At 36.2% G+C, this 22251-nt stretch overlaps 1 protein-coding gene across 4 annotated transcripts; it reads right to left on the minus strand.

Moving 5' to 3' along the window:
• Positions 1-1971: 1971 nt before the first annotated feature.
• On the minus strand, positions 1972-11755 carry LOC113296836. Of its 4 annotated transcripts, XM_026545192.1 has the most exons (9): positions 11492-11753; positions 8112-11242; positions 7940-8026; positions 6915-7067; positions 6621-6784; positions 6390-6537; positions 3514-3636; positions 2652-2739; positions 1972-2524 (listed from the first exon to the last, which is right to left on the minus strand). In XM_026545192.1, exons 2-9 carry the CDS (start codon positions 11079-11081, stop codon positions 2331-2333), a joined length of 3927 nt encoding a protein of 1308 aa, XP_026400977.1. In that variant the 5' UTR covers positions 11082-11242; positions 11492-11753; the 3' UTR covers positions 1972-2330. The 4 variants fall into 4 exon arrangements, 3 of the variants coding, with proteins under 3 accessions (XP_026400977.1, XP_026400978.1, XP_026400979.1); XM_026545193.1 differs by lacking the exons at positions 1972-2524; positions 2652-2739; positions 3514-3636 and adding an exon at positions 4836-5196 and having other exon boundaries at positions 11492-11754; XR_003333167.1 differs by lacking the exons at positions 1972-2524; positions 2652-2739; positions 3514-3636; positions 6390-6537 and having other exon boundaries at positions 6643-6784; positions 6915-7081; positions 11492-11754.
• Between the last annotated feature and the right edge of the window lie 10496 nt (positions 11756-22251).

Below are 22251 nucleotides of genomic sequence, written 5' to 3' on the forward strand. Positions count from 1 at the left end.
CTGATTGGAGTTCAATTATAGTCCAGTCCGAAATTAACTTGTAGTAGGCTAGTGTCTATAGCGGCTTAATACAGTGTGTATTCAATCTGGACTAGGTCCCGGGGTTTTTCTGCATTTGCGGTTTCCTCGTTAACAAAACTTCTGGTGTTTGTGTCATTTCTTTTTCGCATTATATTTTTTATATAATTGAAATAATACAGGTTGTGCGTTAAGATCATCAATTGGAAATCCAACCTTTGGTTGTTGACTGATATTGATTTATCAAGTGAGAGATATTGACTCCTTGAGATACTTTAATCTAGATTGAATCTGACTGTCTAGTTGATTCTCTAGCAAAGTATTTCGGAGTTTGTCCATACAGATTGCTAATCGAATTATTGGGTGGTGTTGTTAGACCCCCGCTTTTTCACTAATCTCTATAAGAATAAAATATCTCTTCTGTCATTGATCTCTCCAACGTTTGGCAGTGGAAGAAGAACACCACTAGTTATTTTTCTTCCCATTGGAGCAAGCATCAAGGTGGTCGGTTGCATTGCAGCGATGCAGTAAGGGTAATATCCATAAAGGTCTGTACTTCTTAGTCCTGATGTTCTCTAAGGTGTGATGCTGCCTTTTGATCTATCCGTCACAAAGGCATTTCCTCTTTGGGTTCGAATTCCTTGCATAATCCACTCCTTCTTTTGAACCAAGTACATGTCTTACCATCTAAGTGGTTCACTTGATTACGCAGAATTTTGAAGATTGGATAGAGCTTGCGCTCTTACTCCTGTCGATACCATTGACGGAGATAGGGGAGGCTAAGGTGGGATTTATCCCACCCCCAAAAAATTGAAATCTGTTTTAAGCCCTTTTAGTTATCATGAAAGTCAGACTTACCTCCTCTATGAATTTAGATTATTTTTGGATATAATACACAATACTCATTTGATTAGGGCTTTTGTGGATGTCGCAAGTTCTCTACTTTACGACGTTAATTGTATCGTTGTTTGCTCGCTTATTTTCGGCATGTTCTCATTATTATTTAAATGATGCCCTAGTTTTTAATAAAATTGTCCCCCTTTCGTTTTGATAATTATAGAAATAACTCTGACATGTCAATCTGTTTTACCATAATATATAAGGATGGTGCTAAATTTATTAATCAAATTCATTTACAAGTGTGACAACATCATTTTATTCTGAAAAAATAGACGAAATTCCAAAATTTTGAAACGGTATACAGCGCCTAATACAAAATTTTCGTCATTAAACTTTGCTCCTATTAAGATAAATGTCTAGCTTCATGTACATATGGCTTTATTGTACCTATCGTTATCGTGATTGAGCATTCATGGAAAAAATATTTCATCCCACCCGTGCGTAAATTCCTATCTCCGTCGTTGGTCGATACTAATGTTCTAACCGAGAAAAGAGACAATATATGTAAATCTGCAGATGAACCTGACACAAAATTGAATTTTGATGCTTCTTTTAAGCTATTTAATAAGAATACTGGTTTTGGGCTAATATTAGCACATTCTGCAGGAAATTGCAATGATTTTAGATGCTGCTGGACAAAAGCTCTGACCAAGAACAAACGGAAGCCAAAGCAGTCATTTGGGAAACAAGGAAAGGGGTCACAAATCTTCACCCTTGGAGGGTGATTGTGAAAACATCATTTTAGCCTTGAATAGGAATTTAGAGTCAATAGAATGGACAAACAAAAAACATTATCGTTGATGTCCTTAATATGTTATCTACTTTTAATAGTTGGTTGTGCAATTTTGTGCGTAGAAATTAATCATGCCGCGGACTCTGGCCAAATATGGTTGTACTATTATGTCTGAGCCAAGGAAGAACGGGGGAAGACTTTCCAATATGGATGCAATTAAGCATACGGGAAGATAATATGCAAGTCGGTCAATAAAATTTCTCTTATAAAAAAAAAAACAAAAAAAGTCGAAACATAAGGAATATTTAGTAATATCTAAGTGAAAGTTTAACCTGAGGATAAGTAACTGAACTGGATCAAAGGAGCAAATACATATACAAATAATAGCAAAGATACATGAAAGAATACAAGGTGTATTTTTCTTTGCAAGTTTTTTTTTTTGTTTTTGTTTTTTGGCCTTCTAAAGATCTGGCTAGCACTTGGATACAAAGCAAGATCCTTCTAAAAAAAACGGGGTATAATTGTATTCAAGTTCTACCTGTACTGAAACTCTACCTGTACATAATTGTACCCTAAAGGGCTCAAATGAGCACTCTTATACCGCGTTGTGTTTTACCACATTGTAGGGTCAAGTTGGATCATGATCTATGATCAACAATGTGTCCTTGGTTGTTCATCATCATTTTTGTTTTGGGGATTGATCGCCACCTTTGGACTGGAAGGCCATGGACATAATACGGAGTCTGCTTGTTATTTCAGTAAAAGATGGCCTAGCTGTAGGTTCTTGTAACCAGCAATGTTCCATGAGCTTTCTCCATTCAGGATCACACTGTTCTGGAATAGTCGGACGAAGATTGTTGTTCAGAATTCCACCTTCAAGCACATGTGAACAGAACATTGATAATAGTTAGATGCTTGCCATAAATGAACACGAATCTCATCGTATACAAAGACTGATTTAATTAGCGATGAAAATAATTAGGAAAAAGAGGTGGCATACCAATAATTGCACCACAATGCATGTTGGCATAGGGTTCTTCCCCGGTAAGTATTTCCCACATTGCAATACCAAATGAGAAAACATCAACCTGTAGGAAGAAAAATAAGGTACAACATTTTGTATACATGACTTATACAATATATCTTAAATATTTGACCAGCTCAAATTTTGCAATAGATTTGAACAAGCACTATCAACAGGCCATGGTGCATTGCTTATTGGTGGCCAATATTCAAGATAAAAAAATGTTTATCTTTTTTATCCAGTACTTATTGTAAACATTTTTTTCTTTTCTCACTACTGTGATGACTTTACTTTCACTGGAGTACATAAAAAGAGCTCAAAATATGTATGATACAGACGATGTCAATTATATTACACTCACCCATGTTGTTTCTTTAAAGCATGCATACGTATGTATTGGAGAAACATGTACAAATATGTAAAATCAAAATAAATACTACTCCCTCTGTTTCTGAAAGACCATCCTCTATTCTATTTCGGTCTGTTTCAAAATTATGTCCAGCTTCTGTTTATAGTCATATTTTTACAATAAACTCTCTAGTATACTCTTAAAGTTTTATATTCATAAATTCTTTTTTAATGGACCCAATCTAAAATATTAATGAGATTTGTATAATTAAGGAAACAAATATATCCTCCATTCCTTTTAGCTTTCTTTTTTTATTTTCTATTTACAATCCCATAACAATTTTTGGTAGTTTTTATTACTAACATTTTTATCCAAATAAATTAGGCAAGTAACTAAAGGTATGCATGTAAACTACTACGCTCTCCTTAATATTTTGACAAAGTCAAAGCGGACTGTCTTTTGGAAACGGAGGGAGTAATATTTTCTAACCTTTTCTGAAACCCGGCTACTACTTCCATTCAATAACTCTGGTGCCATCCATGGAAGGGTTCCTCGAACCCCGCCTGAGACAAGGGTATTTCGTTTGATCCTTGACAATCCGAAATCTCCAACCTGGAAAGGTAAACCACACAAAAATCGTGAATGGATTTGCAGAAAATATACATTAGTTTTTCATAATCCTATAAATTGCTTTCCTTTTTTCTTTGCTTATCCAATAAATTTTGATCAAGTAAATAGTCCATCTATTTAGAAGGTGGTGCGTGTCAGATGCTCATAAGCAGAACCAAGAACAATAAGCTTAGCTTAGGTCCACGGTGCAACAAAAGATGAAAAAAACTGACACATTGCTTCCCGTTGTAAGCTTGATTTACACGCCTAGTATCTTGATGATGGTACAATTTATCAGTGATACGCTTGAGATGGCCAAGGCTTTGAGCATAATAAAAACTGAAGAATCAAGTAGGGGTTTACATCTAAATATAAAGAAAACGGAGGTCTTTTGGCCTTCTATTGATCCTAGAAGCATTGCTGAAGGTGTATTCTCTCGTGATATTGGTAGACCGACTAATGGTATTAAACTTTTGGGAGGCCCAATAAGTTTGGATATAAATTTTATAAGTGATATGGTTTTGAGTAGGGTGAACAAGACTGTTCAACTAATGAATGCCATAAAAAAACTCAAGGATCCTCAAAGTGAGATGCTATTACTTCGCAATTGCACTGGTGCGTCACGATTATATTTTGCAATGCGCACTACCAATCCTGCATCTCTTCAACAAGCCACTGATCTTTTTGATGACCATTTGCTCTGTTATTTGAGACATTTGGTCATTGGAGATGGAACCGGTTTTGGGCCATTGCAGCAGAGATTATCTACCTTGCCGATCAAAGATGATGGTTTGGATATCTATATTATGGCTGATACCCACACTTATTGTTACCTTGCTTCTCAGAGCCAGACGACTTCGGTGCAAAAGGTAATACTTGGTAACTTATTATCCTCAGACAAAGGTTCTGCTTATCAGTTGGCTCTTCAGAAATTTATCGAGGTATGTGCACTTCCTTCTAGCTTTCGCGTCGATGGTTCTGCTTAATAAATTCTCTTAAATAATATTTTTAGCCGGTCCCGAGTCAGGAACAACGTGCTAAATTAATTATTCGCAAAAATTATAAAATAATATATTTTTGATTACCTTCCATATGAAATATAAATTAATAATTCATTATATATATTTAATACATTAATGATTTATGAAGATCTTTTGAAAAATGATTCAATTGTCTTCTGTTTTTTGTTAAAACCAATATCACTTTGAATTTCATCTTTAATTTTTCTTATCGTCGTAAGAATTTCTGGTGTTGTTTTCTCATAACTCAAAAGGAATTATTTAATGTGATTTCCATGTTAACAACCTCGTTTCGTGAAGGGGGGTCTATTGTAGAACTTTCATCATCTTTTTTCTCATCTTTATCAGTTCCCATAACGCTCAATTATTTCTTCATCAGTCAACAGTTGCGTAACTTCATTTTCTTCTGAATATTCAGGACATCTTGACATTCATTAAATTGCGATAACCCAGCCTCTCGATCAAATTTTGCAAGTCTTGATTGATTTCACTGTCTAACTATTGATTTGAATTGTCTAAACTTGTGTTATCCGTTGATCGATGTCTACAATGAAGGAAAGTGGAAGATTAAAAGGGTCCTATGAAGATTTTAGTATTCTATAGTATTTAGAAAATAATTATTTGATAATAAATTTTTCTATAGGTTAATAATATATTAATTAATATACAAATTAAGGTTATTAATTTATCGGTTAGTTAATATCTCGCTTAATTAATAAATTCTGGTGGTCCCAACAACATTAATTTACAGAGTTTTTACTGTCGTAAGTTGTTACCTTTAAGTTTTACTACTTGAAATTTGAAAACAATGAAGTTTTTTGCGTTAAATAAAAATTTATTATTGTTATTTGTACTCTCTACATAGATAATTCAAAGATCTAATTAAATATATAAATTTTATAAAAATCAGATGTATATTATGAAAAATATTAATTAGGTTTTTATAAATTTTGATTTATTTTTAAAATAATGGCATTTTTGTAAATATGTATGCTTCTAGTGATTTTTTCACTCGGTGTTATTTAATATACATTTCTACCCTTAATTTTTACTAAATTATAAAATAGAGCTTAGTAATTAAAGTGAGGGCACTTTAGTAATTTAGGGGGTCACTTACCAAAAATTCCTCCTTTCTATATATTTAGTATATATATAAGATGTCTATATATTTAGTATATATATAAGATGTCTTGGAGATAGTATCAGCATCCACACAAACAAAGAAAAAAATATTGTGTACGACAATAAGGGCATCTCCAACAAAAGATGCCAAAAATCCTACGTGGATTTATTTCCTTTTATTTATGGGCTCTATTCAGAAAACAAATTTAGGACCATTTTCCTAAAAGACTATCTCCAACAGTTAAATATTTTTATACTTTAGGATTAATTATTAAAAGAAAAAACATGACATGGAGGCACATCCGAAGGTGTAGGTAACACTTTCTTGAAGACATTCCTATTTAGCATGACACTCCTCCTTGTTTATAGGACCTACTGTTGGAGATGGTTTTATTTAAAATGGGTCTAAAATCCTATGTGTCATATAAAAATAAAAGTGTAACCCTTCGTTGGAGATGCTCTAATAGGCTCATAAAATATGATATCATCAAAGCACAAGGAGAACTTCAGTTGCAAGTCATACAGAAGTTTTCACCTTGAATGTCAGGTTTTTGTGGAACTAACATGACTAAATTAACAAACTACTGCGATTAAATTTCATTTCCTACTATTTACCTTGCATATTGGTCGATGTGGATCCTTCATATTGACGAGTAAATTATCACATTTCAGATCAAAATGAACAATGTTTTTCAAATGCAAATACTCCATGCCAAAAGCTGCATCCATGGCGATTATAAGTTTTTTACGTCGATCAAGTGCCCTACATCATAATCGTTCCAAGATTCTCAGATCAACAAGAAGAGGACAGACAAGAAAAAGGAAACCAAGGAAGAGGAACCTCACTTATCCTTCTTTAGGAGGACATGCCTAAGTGAACCATTCACCATAAATTCTGTTACAGTAGCCAATGTACCCCCCACCCCATCTGGAACCACCCCATAGAAGGCTACCACATTTGGATGGTGAAGATTCGATAGGATTTTGGCTTCTCTCCAGAAATCATTAGTCTGGAATCAATTATAAAGGAATAGCCGTGTAAACATGCCATGGTATGCTAGCATAAGAATTCCATGGAAAATAAACAGTAGACATGCTCTACAGACAGCTGAAATAGAGCAAATTATTTCCTATAAATACCATTCGCTCTTGCTCAGATGATCGGCCTGCAAAGCAGCTCTTTTTTAGTCTCTTTATAGCAACATCTGTTCCCCTCCACTTTCCATGATAAACTGTCCCAAAGGTACCAGATCCCAATTCTCGTAGTTCTTCAAGATCCGCATTCTTGATGATCTGTCCATTAGCATCTGAAACATTCAGTTACATATAAAGTTTGAAAACTGTTTATTAATGTATCAAGCTAGCGGGTGGGATGTTCCTAAGTTAGAAAGTCAAGAAACTGCATGTCACATTGTTTATTCAGCTACAGCATGTCCAATTCCAAAAGTTTCTTTTCTATTATGTACTTCTGTGCATCGCTTATTTTGTGGCAATATTTTTCTTCACTCTCATTAAGTGCTAACATAGTAACTTACAACATTTTGAAATTTAATCATAACTAACTATTGACATAAGCAAATAACTGCCCATAGCTAACATGTTATGCTTGTATTTATATGTATCGAGGTAACAGTACCAGTCATGTCATGGTTATCAATTACCTACACATACCGTATGTAGCACAAAATTGGAGATGTAGTTTTCAAATACTCATCCATGAATTATTAAGTAAAAATATTTGGTGGAATCTGAGCTCTGCATGATAGATTCCGCATAAAGAACTGAACGAACACGCACTACATGGGTTTCTCTCAAATGCTCCTACTCATTCTATCACACTCTTGTTTTAAAGAAAGAAGTTATCCATAACTTCACAAGCTGAAAGGCCCCACAGACATATCACAACTTAATCACTCAAATATATATATGAAACAAACTAGGGGGTGCATTGGGAGTTTCTTAGCTAAAGCATCCATAAGAGAAAATCCAAGGGATGACTTCTGTTAAGGATGGTGTATATCAACGGTAAGCATGACTTCAATGCATGGCTAGAAACCATAGGACTACCAATCTGGCTTCAGTGGTGAAAAAAAGACTTACACAAGCAGGATATCATGTCCACTAATCAAATAGAAAAGGCATTATCAAGTAAAATAAGTTCAAACCTGCAAACCGTAGACCCCTGCTTCCATTTCAGCAATCACAGAGTCACTTATTGAGTTGCCCTTATCTCTGTCATCTACTTTAGTGTCCTAAACACGAAATTACACCAACTTAAATCTTACACAATACATATGAAATATAAGAGTCATTTCTGCAGAAAAAGCAAGAAGGTACCTCAGACTCTGGAATGAAGCTCTTAGCTTCGGTTGTTCTCTGGGTAAGTATATCTCCAGTAGTCTCATCAACTACACGAGGAATCAAGTTTGAGGAAGATGTACTATTAGTTACATCTTCAAGAATAAGCAGTGGTTCTAGTTGAACATGGTGGTTAATCTTATTTTGAGCCTCTGTCCCAACTTTCACAGTATTTTCTACCATACACTGTTCATTAGAGAATTTCCTGCAATCCACCTTATAAAACTCTTCTTCAGAACAGCTTACAGGCAAAACGACTTCGGTTCCCAAAGGACTCTCAGTGGCCAGATTCTGATTCTGAAATATATCCCAAGTAAGAGAGGAGTCGCTCATGTTTAACTTTAAAAGTTCTTCTAAATTGTCAACTCCTCCGAACGGAGCTAAATCTGCAGAGACCAAAAGTAAGGATTCACTGTTAGCCGATTCCCTTTGTGATACCACACCAGGTTCCTTTACGAAGGATGGAAACGAAATTAAACCACCACTGGATGAGCCATGAGGTAGTTCCGTAGGAGAACTGTCACTGTTAGGCTGGTGAAGTGATTTTTCCAAGTTTGAAGCTTCTGAATTCTTTGAACATGAACCAATGGACCCCTGTGTGATAATTTTGCTTATTTTACTTCCTAGGTCGCCATTAACCTGATTAATCAAAGAGGAATAATATCCTTGGGACTGTTCTTCAGCAGTATCTTTACAGAACCCCAGAGTGGTGACAGGTGATGCAGAAACTTTGGTATTCGAAGTGTGTAACTCTCCTGAGTAAATATTATACCCGACTGACATCTGGTGGTGATCAAGATTTTGAAGATCATCCTTATATGGCATTCCAGTACCACCTGCTGTAGAGTTGCTATCTGAGTCAAAACTAACTCCACGATGTGGACGAGAATCATCAATCTGATCTATTTTGTCCAACATATCAAGACTTAACATAGGACTAGTTTCCTGGTCATTAGATTCATTCCCCCATGACATCAAATTTATTTCTTTGGTCATTTGGTGTTTTTCACCACCTAGATCTTGCATGTCTTCCCAATAAATTTGTTCATTTCCACCAGAGAATTCTCGGCGATGAGAAGCTTTTGTCGAATTCGTACCCCTTTCCAGAACAATAGATGCTGAAAGACTACTTCGCAAGTCATTTTGAAAATTAGGACTTGGTAGATCAGTGTTCTCATCGTAATGCATATGCTCCCCACTGTGCCGCGCGCTTGACTTTACCCACGCAGGTGATTGTGCTTGTAAGTCCAAGGGAGACAACGGAGTGTCTCCTTCTTGGAAACAATAGCTCCCTCCTCCATGTTCTAGCAACCTTGAATCGGAATATGCATGTGGCATACCATGATGAGACCCAACTGAGTCATTCGATCCTGATAATAGACACAGTGGATCTTCAGGCTGTATCGACATTTTCTCAGAATGAAAAGGCCTTTGTTTAACCATCGGCCTCTCGCAGGAATATCCATCTAAGTCGCTATTATTCCGAACAATTGTAGTTGGAGCCACAAATGCTTTGTCTGCTGTGATGTCTGGAAAATGAACCTCACGAGCTCTATTGGGTTGGTCGAAATTCACCCTCGAAGATTTATTTAGATAATGGTGATGATGATGAATCAACGATACACACCCTCGTGGAGAACCATAACAGCCGATATTGGTATCATGATGGTAGTTGCCAGCTGGTGCTTGGTCTTTTAAGTAGGGGTCCTTGCTTTCATTATTACAACAATACTGACCGTTATATAACTTCTTCTGACCATTCATAGCATCTTTTTGTTGGAGCGCCAGAGGAGAAAAAGGAGGTGAATGATTTGGAGATCTGGATAGCTTCTGAGGAGCAATAAAAAAATTCCTTGAAAGATTTGATGGCTTACTACCATCTTTGATCTCCGAAGGTTTCGGTGAATTGACGGAGTCTTTATTAAAGCTCAATTGGCTTGCTAAAGTTTGCCCGGTGGAGCTAATCTTAGGACTAGAGTGGTCTAATATGCCATTAACAGCAACAACATAGTGATACTCTGAAGGATTCTGCTCTGAGGCCCTTGCTTCAAAAGAAGATTGATTTTCACATTCACTGGATGATATCAAAAATATTCGGAGTCTTTGTCCCTCAACTTTCTTGAAGCCATGGTATTCTTCCAACATATTTTGAATATCTTCATCTGACGACACGGATATAAGAGCATCAAGGTCCTCGCCAGGTAGCTGGTACTTAATTGCATGGGGTTGATTGCATATTCCTGTTGTTTTTTTGACAAGTTCTACCCAAGATATATTTGTTCTAATGCTGATAATCCGTGTTTCTCCGCCCACATATCTGAGCTTCCCGTCCCCTGGTCTTGGCAAGATTCTTCCACCAAAACTGCAAAGGATCTTCATCTTGTAATGTTGAGAATTGTCTGAAGTTCCAGACCCATGCGCCTGATACGCGCAAGGAGACCCTTTGACAGAGATTGATGGCGTTGCTGGCCCCGAAGCAGCTTGATAGGAACTCAAATCATCAGTGGACCTCCTCAGTTCTTCTCCACTAACACCAACCTCCTGCCCAAACCTACTTGCTTTATCGGAATAACCCTTACTATCACCGTCAACAACACACCCTTTGCTAAAAACCTCATTAGGAATATCGTAACTACACTCAGAATCCATTCTTGTAAGACCAAGAATCCCAGTCAGGTCCTGGTACCCAACATGAGAATGTTTCCATACGGAATCAAACCCCCCTATCTTCTTCTCATCCTTATGTTCCAAATCAGGTACTACATTGTTTACTTTCCTTGTACCAAATCGTTCTTGTAGAAACTCCATGGAAAATTCCTCACCCGTTTGTACAGACACATTGTGTGCACGACGTCCACCACCACCACCAAAGAACAACCCACCAGAAACATCATTATCTTGCTCGGCGACCCTCTGTCCAGATGGACCAGGTGCCTCACCGTTATTCATGGTGATAATCAAATAAATTAAGCTTCACTAAACTGCTGCACATATCAACATTCTAATAGGGACCTAAATTTGTTTCCTCTTGTAATCTTTTCACAATATATACCAAATGAACACACCTAAAGCCACACCCGTAGTTTCGTGATTGCTAAATTACAATGCACCTGATCATAACAAACAAAATAAGATGGATTTGAACAATTTCAATAGACTAAGCATTCAAGAGAAATAATCATCAAATTATATAAAAAAAAACGATCAATTCATGAGAAACATGATAGGAATTGGCTTGGAAAATCCTAATTTGAATTAGATAACACGAAAACAAGTGGTATATCTAAAATCAAAATAAAAATTCAAAAGATAAAATAATTTGACAGAGAAAAATGAATTATTTGTTGAGAAATAAGTACCTGTGTTTTGTTTATTTGTCGATCGAAATGAAGGAAATCCAGGCACGGAGATCAAATTGAATAATGGATCAGAGAATTCAGTTTTAGGATTCTTGATGGTGATGGAGGGGAAGAATTTCTGAGATGTACCGAAAGAGAAACGAGCTCGCCGAGAGGAAGTGAGGAACATCCGTCGGACTCAGAATAACGCGGCACCAATTTAGGAAATATCAAACCCTCCCTGAAACATATATTCTTTCTTTGGTTACTTTTCGGATCCTCCTATCTGTCACACTTTATGTTTATCTCCCTGTCGGGAAATAAAACAATACTACTCCTCCAGGTAAGCCAAAGGGTGGAAATTTTGGGCACCCATCTCTTAAGCCAGTTCGTGTGGCAAAAAAACCTAGCTTAATTAGGGGCATCGGAATTAATTGGGGGTCATGTATTAGAGGACAAAAAAGGTCACCAGAATCTAATTTGGGCCACTCCTTATAAAAATATTTTTTAAATGGCTAAAATGCCTCTAAATGATTAATGTTAGAATTTAATTAATTAGTGATAATCTTAATTAATTAGTGATAATTTTATTTAATTAGAGTTTAATTTTTTTTCCAGATTTTTTGTCTGCAAGTTTTTGTCTAACTTTTTTTTTTGTCCAGATAGTATGAAAAATCGTCAAGGTATTAAAAAATTTCAATGACGAAAAACAGTCTAAACTGTCGAAGATTCATTAATGGCGGAAATGTACGACAGTTTTGGGTCGTCATAAAAATGATCAATTCCCTGACGACCCTTTGGAAAGGTCGTTACGCATTTGACGACTTAAACAGTCGTTAATGTTTTAGAAATGTCGTTAATCTCTAAAAAGAGTCGTTAGTGTATGACAGTTTAGAGTCGTTATTGTTTTGATCATGATGTATATGACGACCCTAAACTGTCGTTAATGTCGATGAAGGGTCGTTACTTGAAAAAAAAATATTAATCAAGGATAAAATAATATATTCATCTTTCGATTTTTACACCCCTGAAAAATTTGGGGGACAAACAAAGTTTCATGGCCCCTAATTAGAAGTTATGGTCCCCAATTAAACTAGAAAAAAAAGGTCCATTTGTCGATTGTCATAGCTGGTGATATGATAAACTAGCTGTGTCATCACGGGAAAAGAGTTGAACGATGAAAATTTTATATATATCGTCAACAATAGTCTTTATTGCTAATCAATATCGTTCGATACTGGTAACATCATCAATGGTCGATTCTATCGCCCTAAAAATGCCACATATCCCCTCTGATTTCTTTTTACACCTTCTTTTCTTTTTATAATTTTTTCTAAACAAACATCTTTGATCCTAGTTATTGTTTTCCAAATATGGCTGATAAATCAAAAATAAAATACGCAAACAAGCCAAATGATCTACTAGCACCCACAGCCAGTGGACTAATTTATTTGCATGATAATGAATATGAGTTTCAACATGTTAGACAATTTGATGATGATGTACTCCCTGTGCTTATATCAAGTCATCCGGAGCGGGTTAATTCAATCGCTTAAAAAAGTGAATGGTCTGAGTTTTGTACGGTTGAGGTACATTCCCCCTTTTGTTCAAGAAAGAGTCTGAAGATATCCTTGGTGGCGTTAATACGAAATACAACCTAGAAATCGTAGTACTCAAATAGTTCAATTAACATTGCAACGATGGTGGAAGACTACAAATACGTTCTTTTTCAAAGATTTCGAATATGGTAAGTTTGTTTTTTCTTGTAATTAAATTTTTAGATTTTATTTTTTGTTTTATAAAATTCAATCAACTTTAATTATGAATACGTTTTTCACATCGTCAGATTTGTACATATTGACGGGAACTCCAGTAAAGAAAATTTACTTCTATTTAACAAATTAAAGTGGGAGTCGGAAGAAAGATGGAAAAATCGACTTCCATTATACTCAAACGATCTAGAAGGAAATCCAGAACATAGTAGACTAAAAGCATATGAATTATAGGTGGATGGGTTGAAAAGTTTTTTACAACGTTATGCTAGGAAAATAAATGAAAACATGTTACAAAATACACAACATTTGTAGCCTAAACTTTAGGAGGAGCTGAAACGTGTGTTTGTGTTGTGGACAATAGGCAATGTCTATTACCAAATGCTAGTTCAGTGACATTAATTGGTTTTCTTGAATCGTTAGAATATTTAGAGCAAGCACTAAGATATGACGTGGTCTAAAATTTTATCAAGACTTTATATAACCCTTGGTACATGGTCGACGAGAACCAAAAGCCTCAATGGTTTTCGAGGAGTGTTGGAGGTAAGAACCAATATTTTTCATATTAATTGTTTATTATTTTGACATGTTAAATGTATTGACCCAATAATTTTATTATTTTCAATATTGGTGGTATACATACTTCGGTATTCGGGCCTTATCCAATGTTTTCCTACCCGTATAGAAGTACAATGCCGATAATTGGACAAGATCGGATTGAAGATGGTCAACATGTTGTCTTTGTTTCGTGAACTCTACAAAATTAACTATTTAGAGTAAGCATAACTGATATTGGGAGTAAGCTTACTTGATGTGAGGAACACTGAAAAACGGGGGTCTAACAACCACACCCAATATTTGGCTTAGCAACCTGGATGGACTAACTCCAATATACTTTCAAGAGAATCAACTAGATAGTCAAACTCAATCTTAAGAAAAGTATATCAAAGAGTTATATCTCAATTTCTCAACTCAATCTGCAATCAAACAAATAGGAATTTGCAAGCCCGATTGAATATAAGAAATGACTTGGACGGTATCAAAAATCAATATCCAAGTGTCAATCAATTTAATCAACAACCAAAGGTTGGATTCACAATTGATTGAACTTACGCACAACCTGTGATATTTCAACTATATAAACAAATATAATGCGGAAAAGAAATAACATAGACACCCGACGTTTTGTTAACGAGGAAACCGCAAATGTAGAAAAACCCCGGGACCTAGTCCAGAAATAACATAGACACCCGAAGTTTTGTTAACGAGGAAACCGCAAATGCAGAAAAACCTCGAGACCTAGTCCAGATTTGAACACCACACTGTATTAAGCCGCTACAGACACTAGCCTACTCCAAGTTAACTTCGAACTGGAATGTAGTTGAGGCCCTAACCAATTTCACACTGATCAATGTACAGTTGCGCTCCTTAGTCTCTAAACCCCAGCAGGATTCTACGCACTTGATTCCCTTAGCTGATCTCACCCACAACTAAGAGTTTCTATGAACCAAAGTCGAAGACTTGATAAACAAATATGTCTCACACATAAAAGTCTATTGAATAGATAAATATGTCTCCCACAGATAAACCTATGAGTTTTGTTCTGTCTTTTGATAAATCAAGGTAAACAGGAACCAATTGGTATATCGGACTTATATTCCCGAAAAACATCCTAGAAATATCAATCACCTCACAATAATCTTAATCGTATGGTAGCGAAACAAGATATTGTGGAATCACAAACGATAAGACGAAGATGTTTGTGACTACTTTTTATCTTGCATATCGGAGATTAAGTCTCGGGCAAATCTTAGAGAATATAGTACTCAATCACGTTAGAAAACAGCAAGATCATAACACGCAACTACAGAGAAAATAGTTGGGTCTGGCTTCACAATCCTAATGAAGTCTTCAAGTCGTTGGCCTACAGGGTTTTGGAAAAACCTAAGGTTAAAGGAGAATCGACTCTAGTCACAACTAGTATCACACAGGAGGTGTGGGGATTAGGTTTCCCAGTTGCTAGAGTTCTCCCTTATATAGTCTTCAAATCAGAGTTTGCAATCAATGTTACCTTGGTAACAAAGCATTCAATATTCACGATTAGATGAAAACCTGATTAGACTCAAGCTAATATCTTTCAATCGTTAGATCGAACTTAGCTTGTTACACACAAGTGAAAAGTTACTTCATTTAGATATGAGTAACCGTACCTAAACGTGTACACCTTTGTTGGCTCAACAATAGTTAACCGAAGTTATCCATATGAACTGAAAAAGCGGGGGTCTAACAACACCACCCAATATTTCACTTAGCAATCTGTATGGACAAACTCGAATATACTTTTAAGAGAATCAACATGACTCAATCGATTAAAAGTGTATCAACGAGTTTATATCTCTCTCTTGATTTGATTTACTCAAGCAGGAACTGCGAGTTCTAATCAAATACAAGAATAACTCGGATGGTACCAAAGACCAATATCAGAGGATCAATCAATGACAATCAACAACCAAAGGTTGGATTACTCTAATTGATGATCTAACACACAAACTGTATTATTTCAATTATAAAGATAAAACAATATAATACAGAAACTGAAATAACACAGACACCAGAAATTTTGTTAACGAGGAAACCGCAAATGCGGAAAGACCCGGGGACCTAGTCCAGATTGAACACACACTATATTAAGCCGCTACAGGCACTATCCTACTCCAAGCTAACTTCGGACTGGACTGTAGTTGAACCCCAATCAGTCTCCCACTGATCCAAGGTAGAGTTGTACTCCCTACGCCTCTGATCGCAGCAGGATACTGCGCACTTGATTCCCTTAGCTGATTTCACCCACAACTAAGAGTTGCTACGACCCAAAATCGCAGGCTTTGACAATAAACAAATCTGTCTCACACAGACAAGTCTATCAAAGGATCAATCTGTCTCCCACAGAAAAACCCTAAAGTTTTTGTTCCGTCTTTTGATAATAATCAAGGTGAACAGGAACCAATTGATAATCCGGTCTTATATTCCCGAAGAACAACCTAGATTAATCAATCACCTCACAACAATCTTAATCGTATGGTAGCGAAAAAGATGTTGTGGAATCACAAACAATGAGACGAAGATGTTTGTGATTACTTTTTATCTTGCCTATCGGAGATATCAAATCTCAAGACAATCAATCTGATTGTACTCGTACGATAGAAGATGCAAGATTAGATCACACAACTACGATAAAAGTAGTATCGGTCTGGCTTCACAATCCCAAAGAAGTCTTTAAGTCGTTAACCTGGTTTTAGAAGAAGAAAACCAAAGGTTAAAGGAGAATCGACTCTAGTGCGGAAACTAGTATCACATGTAAGGTGTGGGGATTAGTTTTGCACAATACTAGATGTATCCTTTATATAGTCTTTCAAATCAGGGTTTTGCCTTGATAACAAAGCAATCAATATTCACCGTCAGATGAAAACCTGATTTAGATTCAAGCTAATATTTCTCAACTGTTAGATCAAAAACTTATATTTTTATACACAAATGAACTGCACGCTTCTAGGTTTGTTAACCGTACCCAAACGTGTACATTGTTGGTTCAACAATAGTTAACCAAAAGGTTAGCCATATGAGCATTTCATACCAACCATGTTCTTCTTCACCATAACTAGTTCAAATGACTCAAATGAACTAGTTATAGAGTTGTTCAATTGCAAGGAAATCTTATATAACTACACAAGACACAACTGAAGCAAAGATGACTTGATTCACTTGAATCGGTTCTGTAGTTACAGGAAATCCTACACTACACCCCTCATATGATTTCATTGATGATCAACTCATTTTTAGGTTTACACTCTTAATTTTATTGATTAATTTTTGAATTTTCTTGCAAGAAAGATAAAGAAATCAAGAATGAACTCTGCTCTGAACTTTCTTTCTCCTATTTACTTGTTTCTTACTCAAAAAAATCTCTCCCTCCTTTGCAACTCGAATGACTATTTATAAGGAAATACATAGTGGATGACAGCTAATCTGTCCTTTATTTTCGGATATGGTTTGCGACATTCTCGCAACCTTACAAATGTTCACTTCGCAAGCTCTCTAATTTTCGCAAGACTATCATATCTTTCTCATGATCCTTGCTGACGTCGTTTCTAAAATTGTTCTGCGACACTATTGTGCAATACCATTGATAATTTCGCTAAGACATAATTGTTGCGAGATTCTGATCCTACATCTTTCCTCTTCTCATATCTTCTCTGCAAAGTATAGAATAATGTGAGAAATGCCGCAACTGCTTATCTTTTCATATTCCACATTTATCACACGTACCCTCTCTTTCATTTATTTCTTGACACGTCTTCTGTAACCGCTACCTTTCAACCGCTCACGTCTCTTCGTCTTAATGGTGTTTATTTCTTCGAGAAGTAAATTTTCTTTATATACTCTTCTCCCCCCCCCCCTCTTTCTACTTTTCTTTTTTACTTTCTCTTCTATTTTTATTCTCTCATCTCTGCAACTCTGTCATTCTTCTGCAAATTCTGCTGCTGTAATTTTTTCTTCCTTCAATTCTTTTACTTTCTATACATTCACATACTCTGTATTTAAATATGGCTCCAAGTGGTCATAGATATGAGAAGAATATACAAGATGTCCAAAAAGATCTTGCTAATAAAAGGTCTTTCACTTTCCTCCATTCTTGGTGTGAATGCTAAATCAATTCTTTCTGTCAAGCTTTTCTCCAATCAAAATTGTGATGATCAGTCAATCATAATTTCTCTAGGTCAAATTCTCGCAGATCTCCCTATTCCTCTTTATAACCCAGACATTCCTTTGTTTTATGAAATTCTCGCTCATCCGAAATTTTCGCGAGCCATTTTCCAACTAAGTGGGGACTGCATCCATCTGATGCTAGAGTTCGCTAATCGTGGTGCTGGTAGAGGATCTCTTTACTCCATAGAACTTAGGGATCCAAAATTCACAGACCTATAGATAGTTGCTGAGAAATATACAGTGGCGAATTTCTTTGAAAACTACGAACTTATCTCCATGAAGAAGGAGAATACTCGCCGGGGTATTCGATTAAGAAGGAAAGATAACATTGATGAAGCCAACATTCTTATGCAAGATATTAACTGACATTATGGTAAAAATACAACTCCTCGTCAATCCAAAGATGACAAATGGTGTGTGTTTCTTTTAATGCTAAAGGGTCCTTACATTGTTGGATCAAACGTTCTTCCTGCGAATCTCGCTGCATATCAACCTTGGGTTTTCTCCTGGCCCGAGAAGGAGAAAGAGGTATGTTTCTCCCCTTTAACTCATTTTATATTTCTTTATTGATTTTTTATTGTTCTGTTCGCTAACTCTTGCGACATTTCGCAGATCCAAAAACTAAAGGATAGTTATAACAGGACTGGGAAATCTAGTACTCTGTTAGCTCTTCTCTCATACACAGATGAAGTAAGAGATTTTCTTTTATGACTTTAAATAATATTGTTACTTCCATGCTTCCATTTCTTATTTCTATCTGTGTGTGAAGGTTATTGCTGAAGTAGAAGAATCTGCTGATGCTGCGAAGATTGGTGATAAAGGTAAAGGTTCTCTTCGCAAGGAAAAATCAACTAGTCCTCCTCCAAAGAAAAGAAAAGTTCGTTCTACTTCTCCTTCAAATGTTCTTCCTAACAAAAGTTCTGAAAGTGATAAGGGTGATGAAGATAACGATGATCTTGCTGCGACTGAAGATTCCCCACCTGAATCTTCTATGGCTAAGCTTTCTGGCCTCTTTTCTGATTCTCTACAAGGTATGGAAGATAGCCAATTCGCAAATACCTGCAAAGCTCTCGCTAACCTTCGCGATGTCCCTTTACTGGATGGTGATAACTCTCTTTACGGAGTTTCTAGATCAGTGACTCCCGACTTCTTGCATTCTCTCAATAATTTGGTATACTTTTATCTTTTTACTTTTTTATTGTTATAACTCAAAATCTCTTTCCATATTAATATTTTTTATTTCTTTTCGCAGGCTGGAAAATATTTTTTTGTTGTTGCCTCAGATCTGGAGAGAAGACGCGAAAATCTTGAAAAGAAAAATCTTCAATTTCGCAAAAAGAATGAAGAATTGGAAGCTGAAGTTAAAAGTCTTCGCGAGAGAAATAGACAATTGGAAATTGATTCTTCCTCATATAAGAATAAAATTTCTAGTCTTCAACAAGCTAATAATCAGCTTTACGGTATGTTACTTTTCTCTTTTTTCTTTATTCATTCATCCTGTTGTTTTATCTTATTTAAATAATCCTTTTTGCAGACATCTATGGTCTTTCTGATGAAGCCACCCTTCTTCGCTCATTTCCTAATGCCTTGGATAATGATACCCTTCTTGAACGTCTTAACAATTCCTTAAATAGCTTTTCAAATGATAGAATTTCATCTCTTTCTCTAAATGAACTTAGATCGAAATTTCGCCTCTTAGAAATTGATCATAGATCCAGTTTAGGCTTAGCCAACAGATTTAAGCGTCTCCTTATTGATTCCAAAGAGAAAACCAATGAATTAAGAACCAAAATTAGCGGTCTCATAGATGATAAGGATCGTATCTCTGATCAAGGTGCCAAGGCTTTAGCGAAATTCCAAGAGGCTCTCCTTGAAGTTCAACTTGAGCGAGATGAAGCTAACCGCAAGAATATTGAACTCTGCGAAAGGGAAAATCAAATTCGTTCTCGTCTTCTCATAAGTAGTGAGGATGAATTTGTCTGGGCTGCGAAAATTTTAGATGATGCTAGAAAAGATTTAGGCGTAAATGTTAGTCTCCAAGTTGAACATACAGCCTTGATTAGAGACATGATTTCTGACAGAGAAGGTTGCTAATTGCTCTTCTTTACTAATCTTTTGCTTCTTATGAATTTTCATCAAGTTAATAATTGGTTGCTTTTGTTCGCAGATTCTGAAAATAAATATCGTGAAAAGATTGAAGAACTTGAAGCTGAAAAGAGGAACTCGCAAAGAATCTTTCTTCTCGCAACGACAAGTATTCTAGATTGAAGAATCAAATCAAATCACTGTTGAGAATTTTAAGAATGACGCTATGCATTTTCGCAATCAAACCATCCAATGGTTTGTGATGATCATAATATCCCACATTCTTCTGATTATCCTTGTCTTTTAGAAGAAATCCCACAGAATACTCCCAGTTTGATTATCTCTGATAGCGAAGCTGACGATGAAGAATCTGATAGTGATGGAAGTTCTGATGGTGATAAAGATTCTGACGCAGATGAAGAAGGAAACAAGTCTGGTGAAGATAATGAGGATTAACCAAGAAATACTTTACTTCTTTCTTTGATTCTTTGTAATACTTGTACACTTATTTCTTCTTCTGTTATTTGTGTTTCTTTCATTTTGACCTGCGTAAAAAACAATTCTTCTTTGCAATACAATTAATCAATATAATTATTAATTCTTGAATTTTTGAGTAAATCTCTCATATGGAGACAAATAACATTCTAATTTCATACATTCCCATACTTGCCTCTGTTATTTGAATCCAAATGAGAGATTTCATAAACTTTTCTTATTGTATAATTTCGCAATTTTGCGAAGTGATTTTGTTTCTTTTCAAAATCTCATTCCTGTGTGGTCTTATTTTGCCTTCCTAATTAAAGGTCTTATTATGCCACCTCTTGTCATTGCGACAAAATCGCAGGACGTCCTTGCATTTCATGCAAAAACCCATTGATCTTGCCTTAACTTTTTCTTTTGTATTATGGCCTCTTCAGGAATGTTGCGACAATATGACAGGCCTAAATATTCTTGCGAAAATAAAGCCCCATGACATTGCCGTCTTGCGACGAAATCGCAGGACGTCTTCGCACTTTCATGCGAAAACCCATTGATCTCGTCTTATCTTTTCTTTTGTATTATTGCCTCTTCAGGATTTTGCACAAATATGACAAGCCTTAATATCCTTGCGAATAAAAGCCTCATGACATTTGCGTCTTAAGACACTTATCAGCTCCCTAATGGAGGGTGCCGCCCTTATCTCCCCCTGGTTGCCCCTTCAAGGAGGCGTACTTCTACCATACAAGGTTAGCTCCTCCCATCCAGTCTTAACAACAACCAGTTGTTTTCGCAGCCTCTTATCCCTTTTACCTATAGGGCTTATGGTTACGAGACTGCACCCTAAGTGGGGTTTTCTTCAGGCCGAGTGCAGTATAAGCCAAGACTTGTCAAGAATGGCAAGGACGCTTCAAACGCCCCGACCTTGACTCAACCGTGTACCTCGGCGCCTTGATCAGATTCTGCACTCCTTGGGAGAGTCCTTATTACCTTAGTCGCCCAACCTAAGTCATATGCTTAAGTTAGAATCCAAGGTGCCTCTCCCGGATGGGCTTCATTGACCCCAAATCTCCATGACTCAGGTTCCGGTGGCGGTGTAGCCTTTCCCTGAGCCATGTAACAGGTACCCCCTATATGACGTACTTTAGGTCTTACATTTGCCTCTTGCGAAATTTATTCGCGAACTAGGGTGTACGCCATAAAGGTTCGCCTCTTTCTTTTGTCATTCTTCTCTGATTATTTTCTGTAAAATTCATTATCTCTGCGAGAGTCTCGCAATTCATAATTGTATCTGAATTTCGCAATCTCAATTTTGTTGTTCAATCAAATGTATTTTTGAGAATTTTACTTATTGCGAGATTATCGCAACAACTTAATCATTCATACATTTCTTGTTTTTATTACTTTTGCCCTCCTCTGCTTCTTTATGATTTTCTGCTACTGCTTCCTTGGTAATGGTATGTTCATCCTTTTTATCCTGAGCTAGCATTAATTTTGCAACATCTCTTCTTTCTTTTCGATTGTATCCACCATCAACTTCTCACTTCTTTGTACATCCTTGATTTTGTGTCGCCAGTTTTCCTTCTTGTTTGCTCTTCCTTCGCAAGATTCTATCTCAGTTTCGTAACATTTCTTTCCTTCAACCCAATCTCCCTTTATGATTCCTACACCATTGGGGTGAGG

This window comes from Papaver somniferum, chromosome 7 (genome assembly GCF_003573695.1).
Source record: "Papaver somniferum cultivar HN1 chromosome 7, ASM357369v1, whole genome shotgun sequence".
Classification (NCBI taxonomy): Eukaryota; Viridiplantae; Streptophyta; class Magnoliopsida; order Ranunculales; family Papaveraceae; genus Papaver; species Papaver somniferum.

What these genes read in the sequence shown, in the direction of transcription:
- LOC113296836 (XM_026545192.1), bottom strand. Translation starts at nt 11,081, where the DNA reads ATGAATAACGGTGAGGCACCTGGTCCATCTGGACAGAGGGTCGCCGAG. An exon ending in CATCTGAGCAAGAGCGAATG is followed by an intron (nt 6,785 to 6,914) that starts GTATTTATAGGA and finishes AATTGATTCCAG; the next exon opens with ACTAATGATTTCTGGAGAGA. An exon ending in GTCCTCCTAAAGAAGGATAA is followed by an intron (nt 6,538 to 6,620) that starts GTGAGGTTCCTC and finishes ATTATGATGTAG; the next exon opens with GGCACTTGATCGACGTAAAA.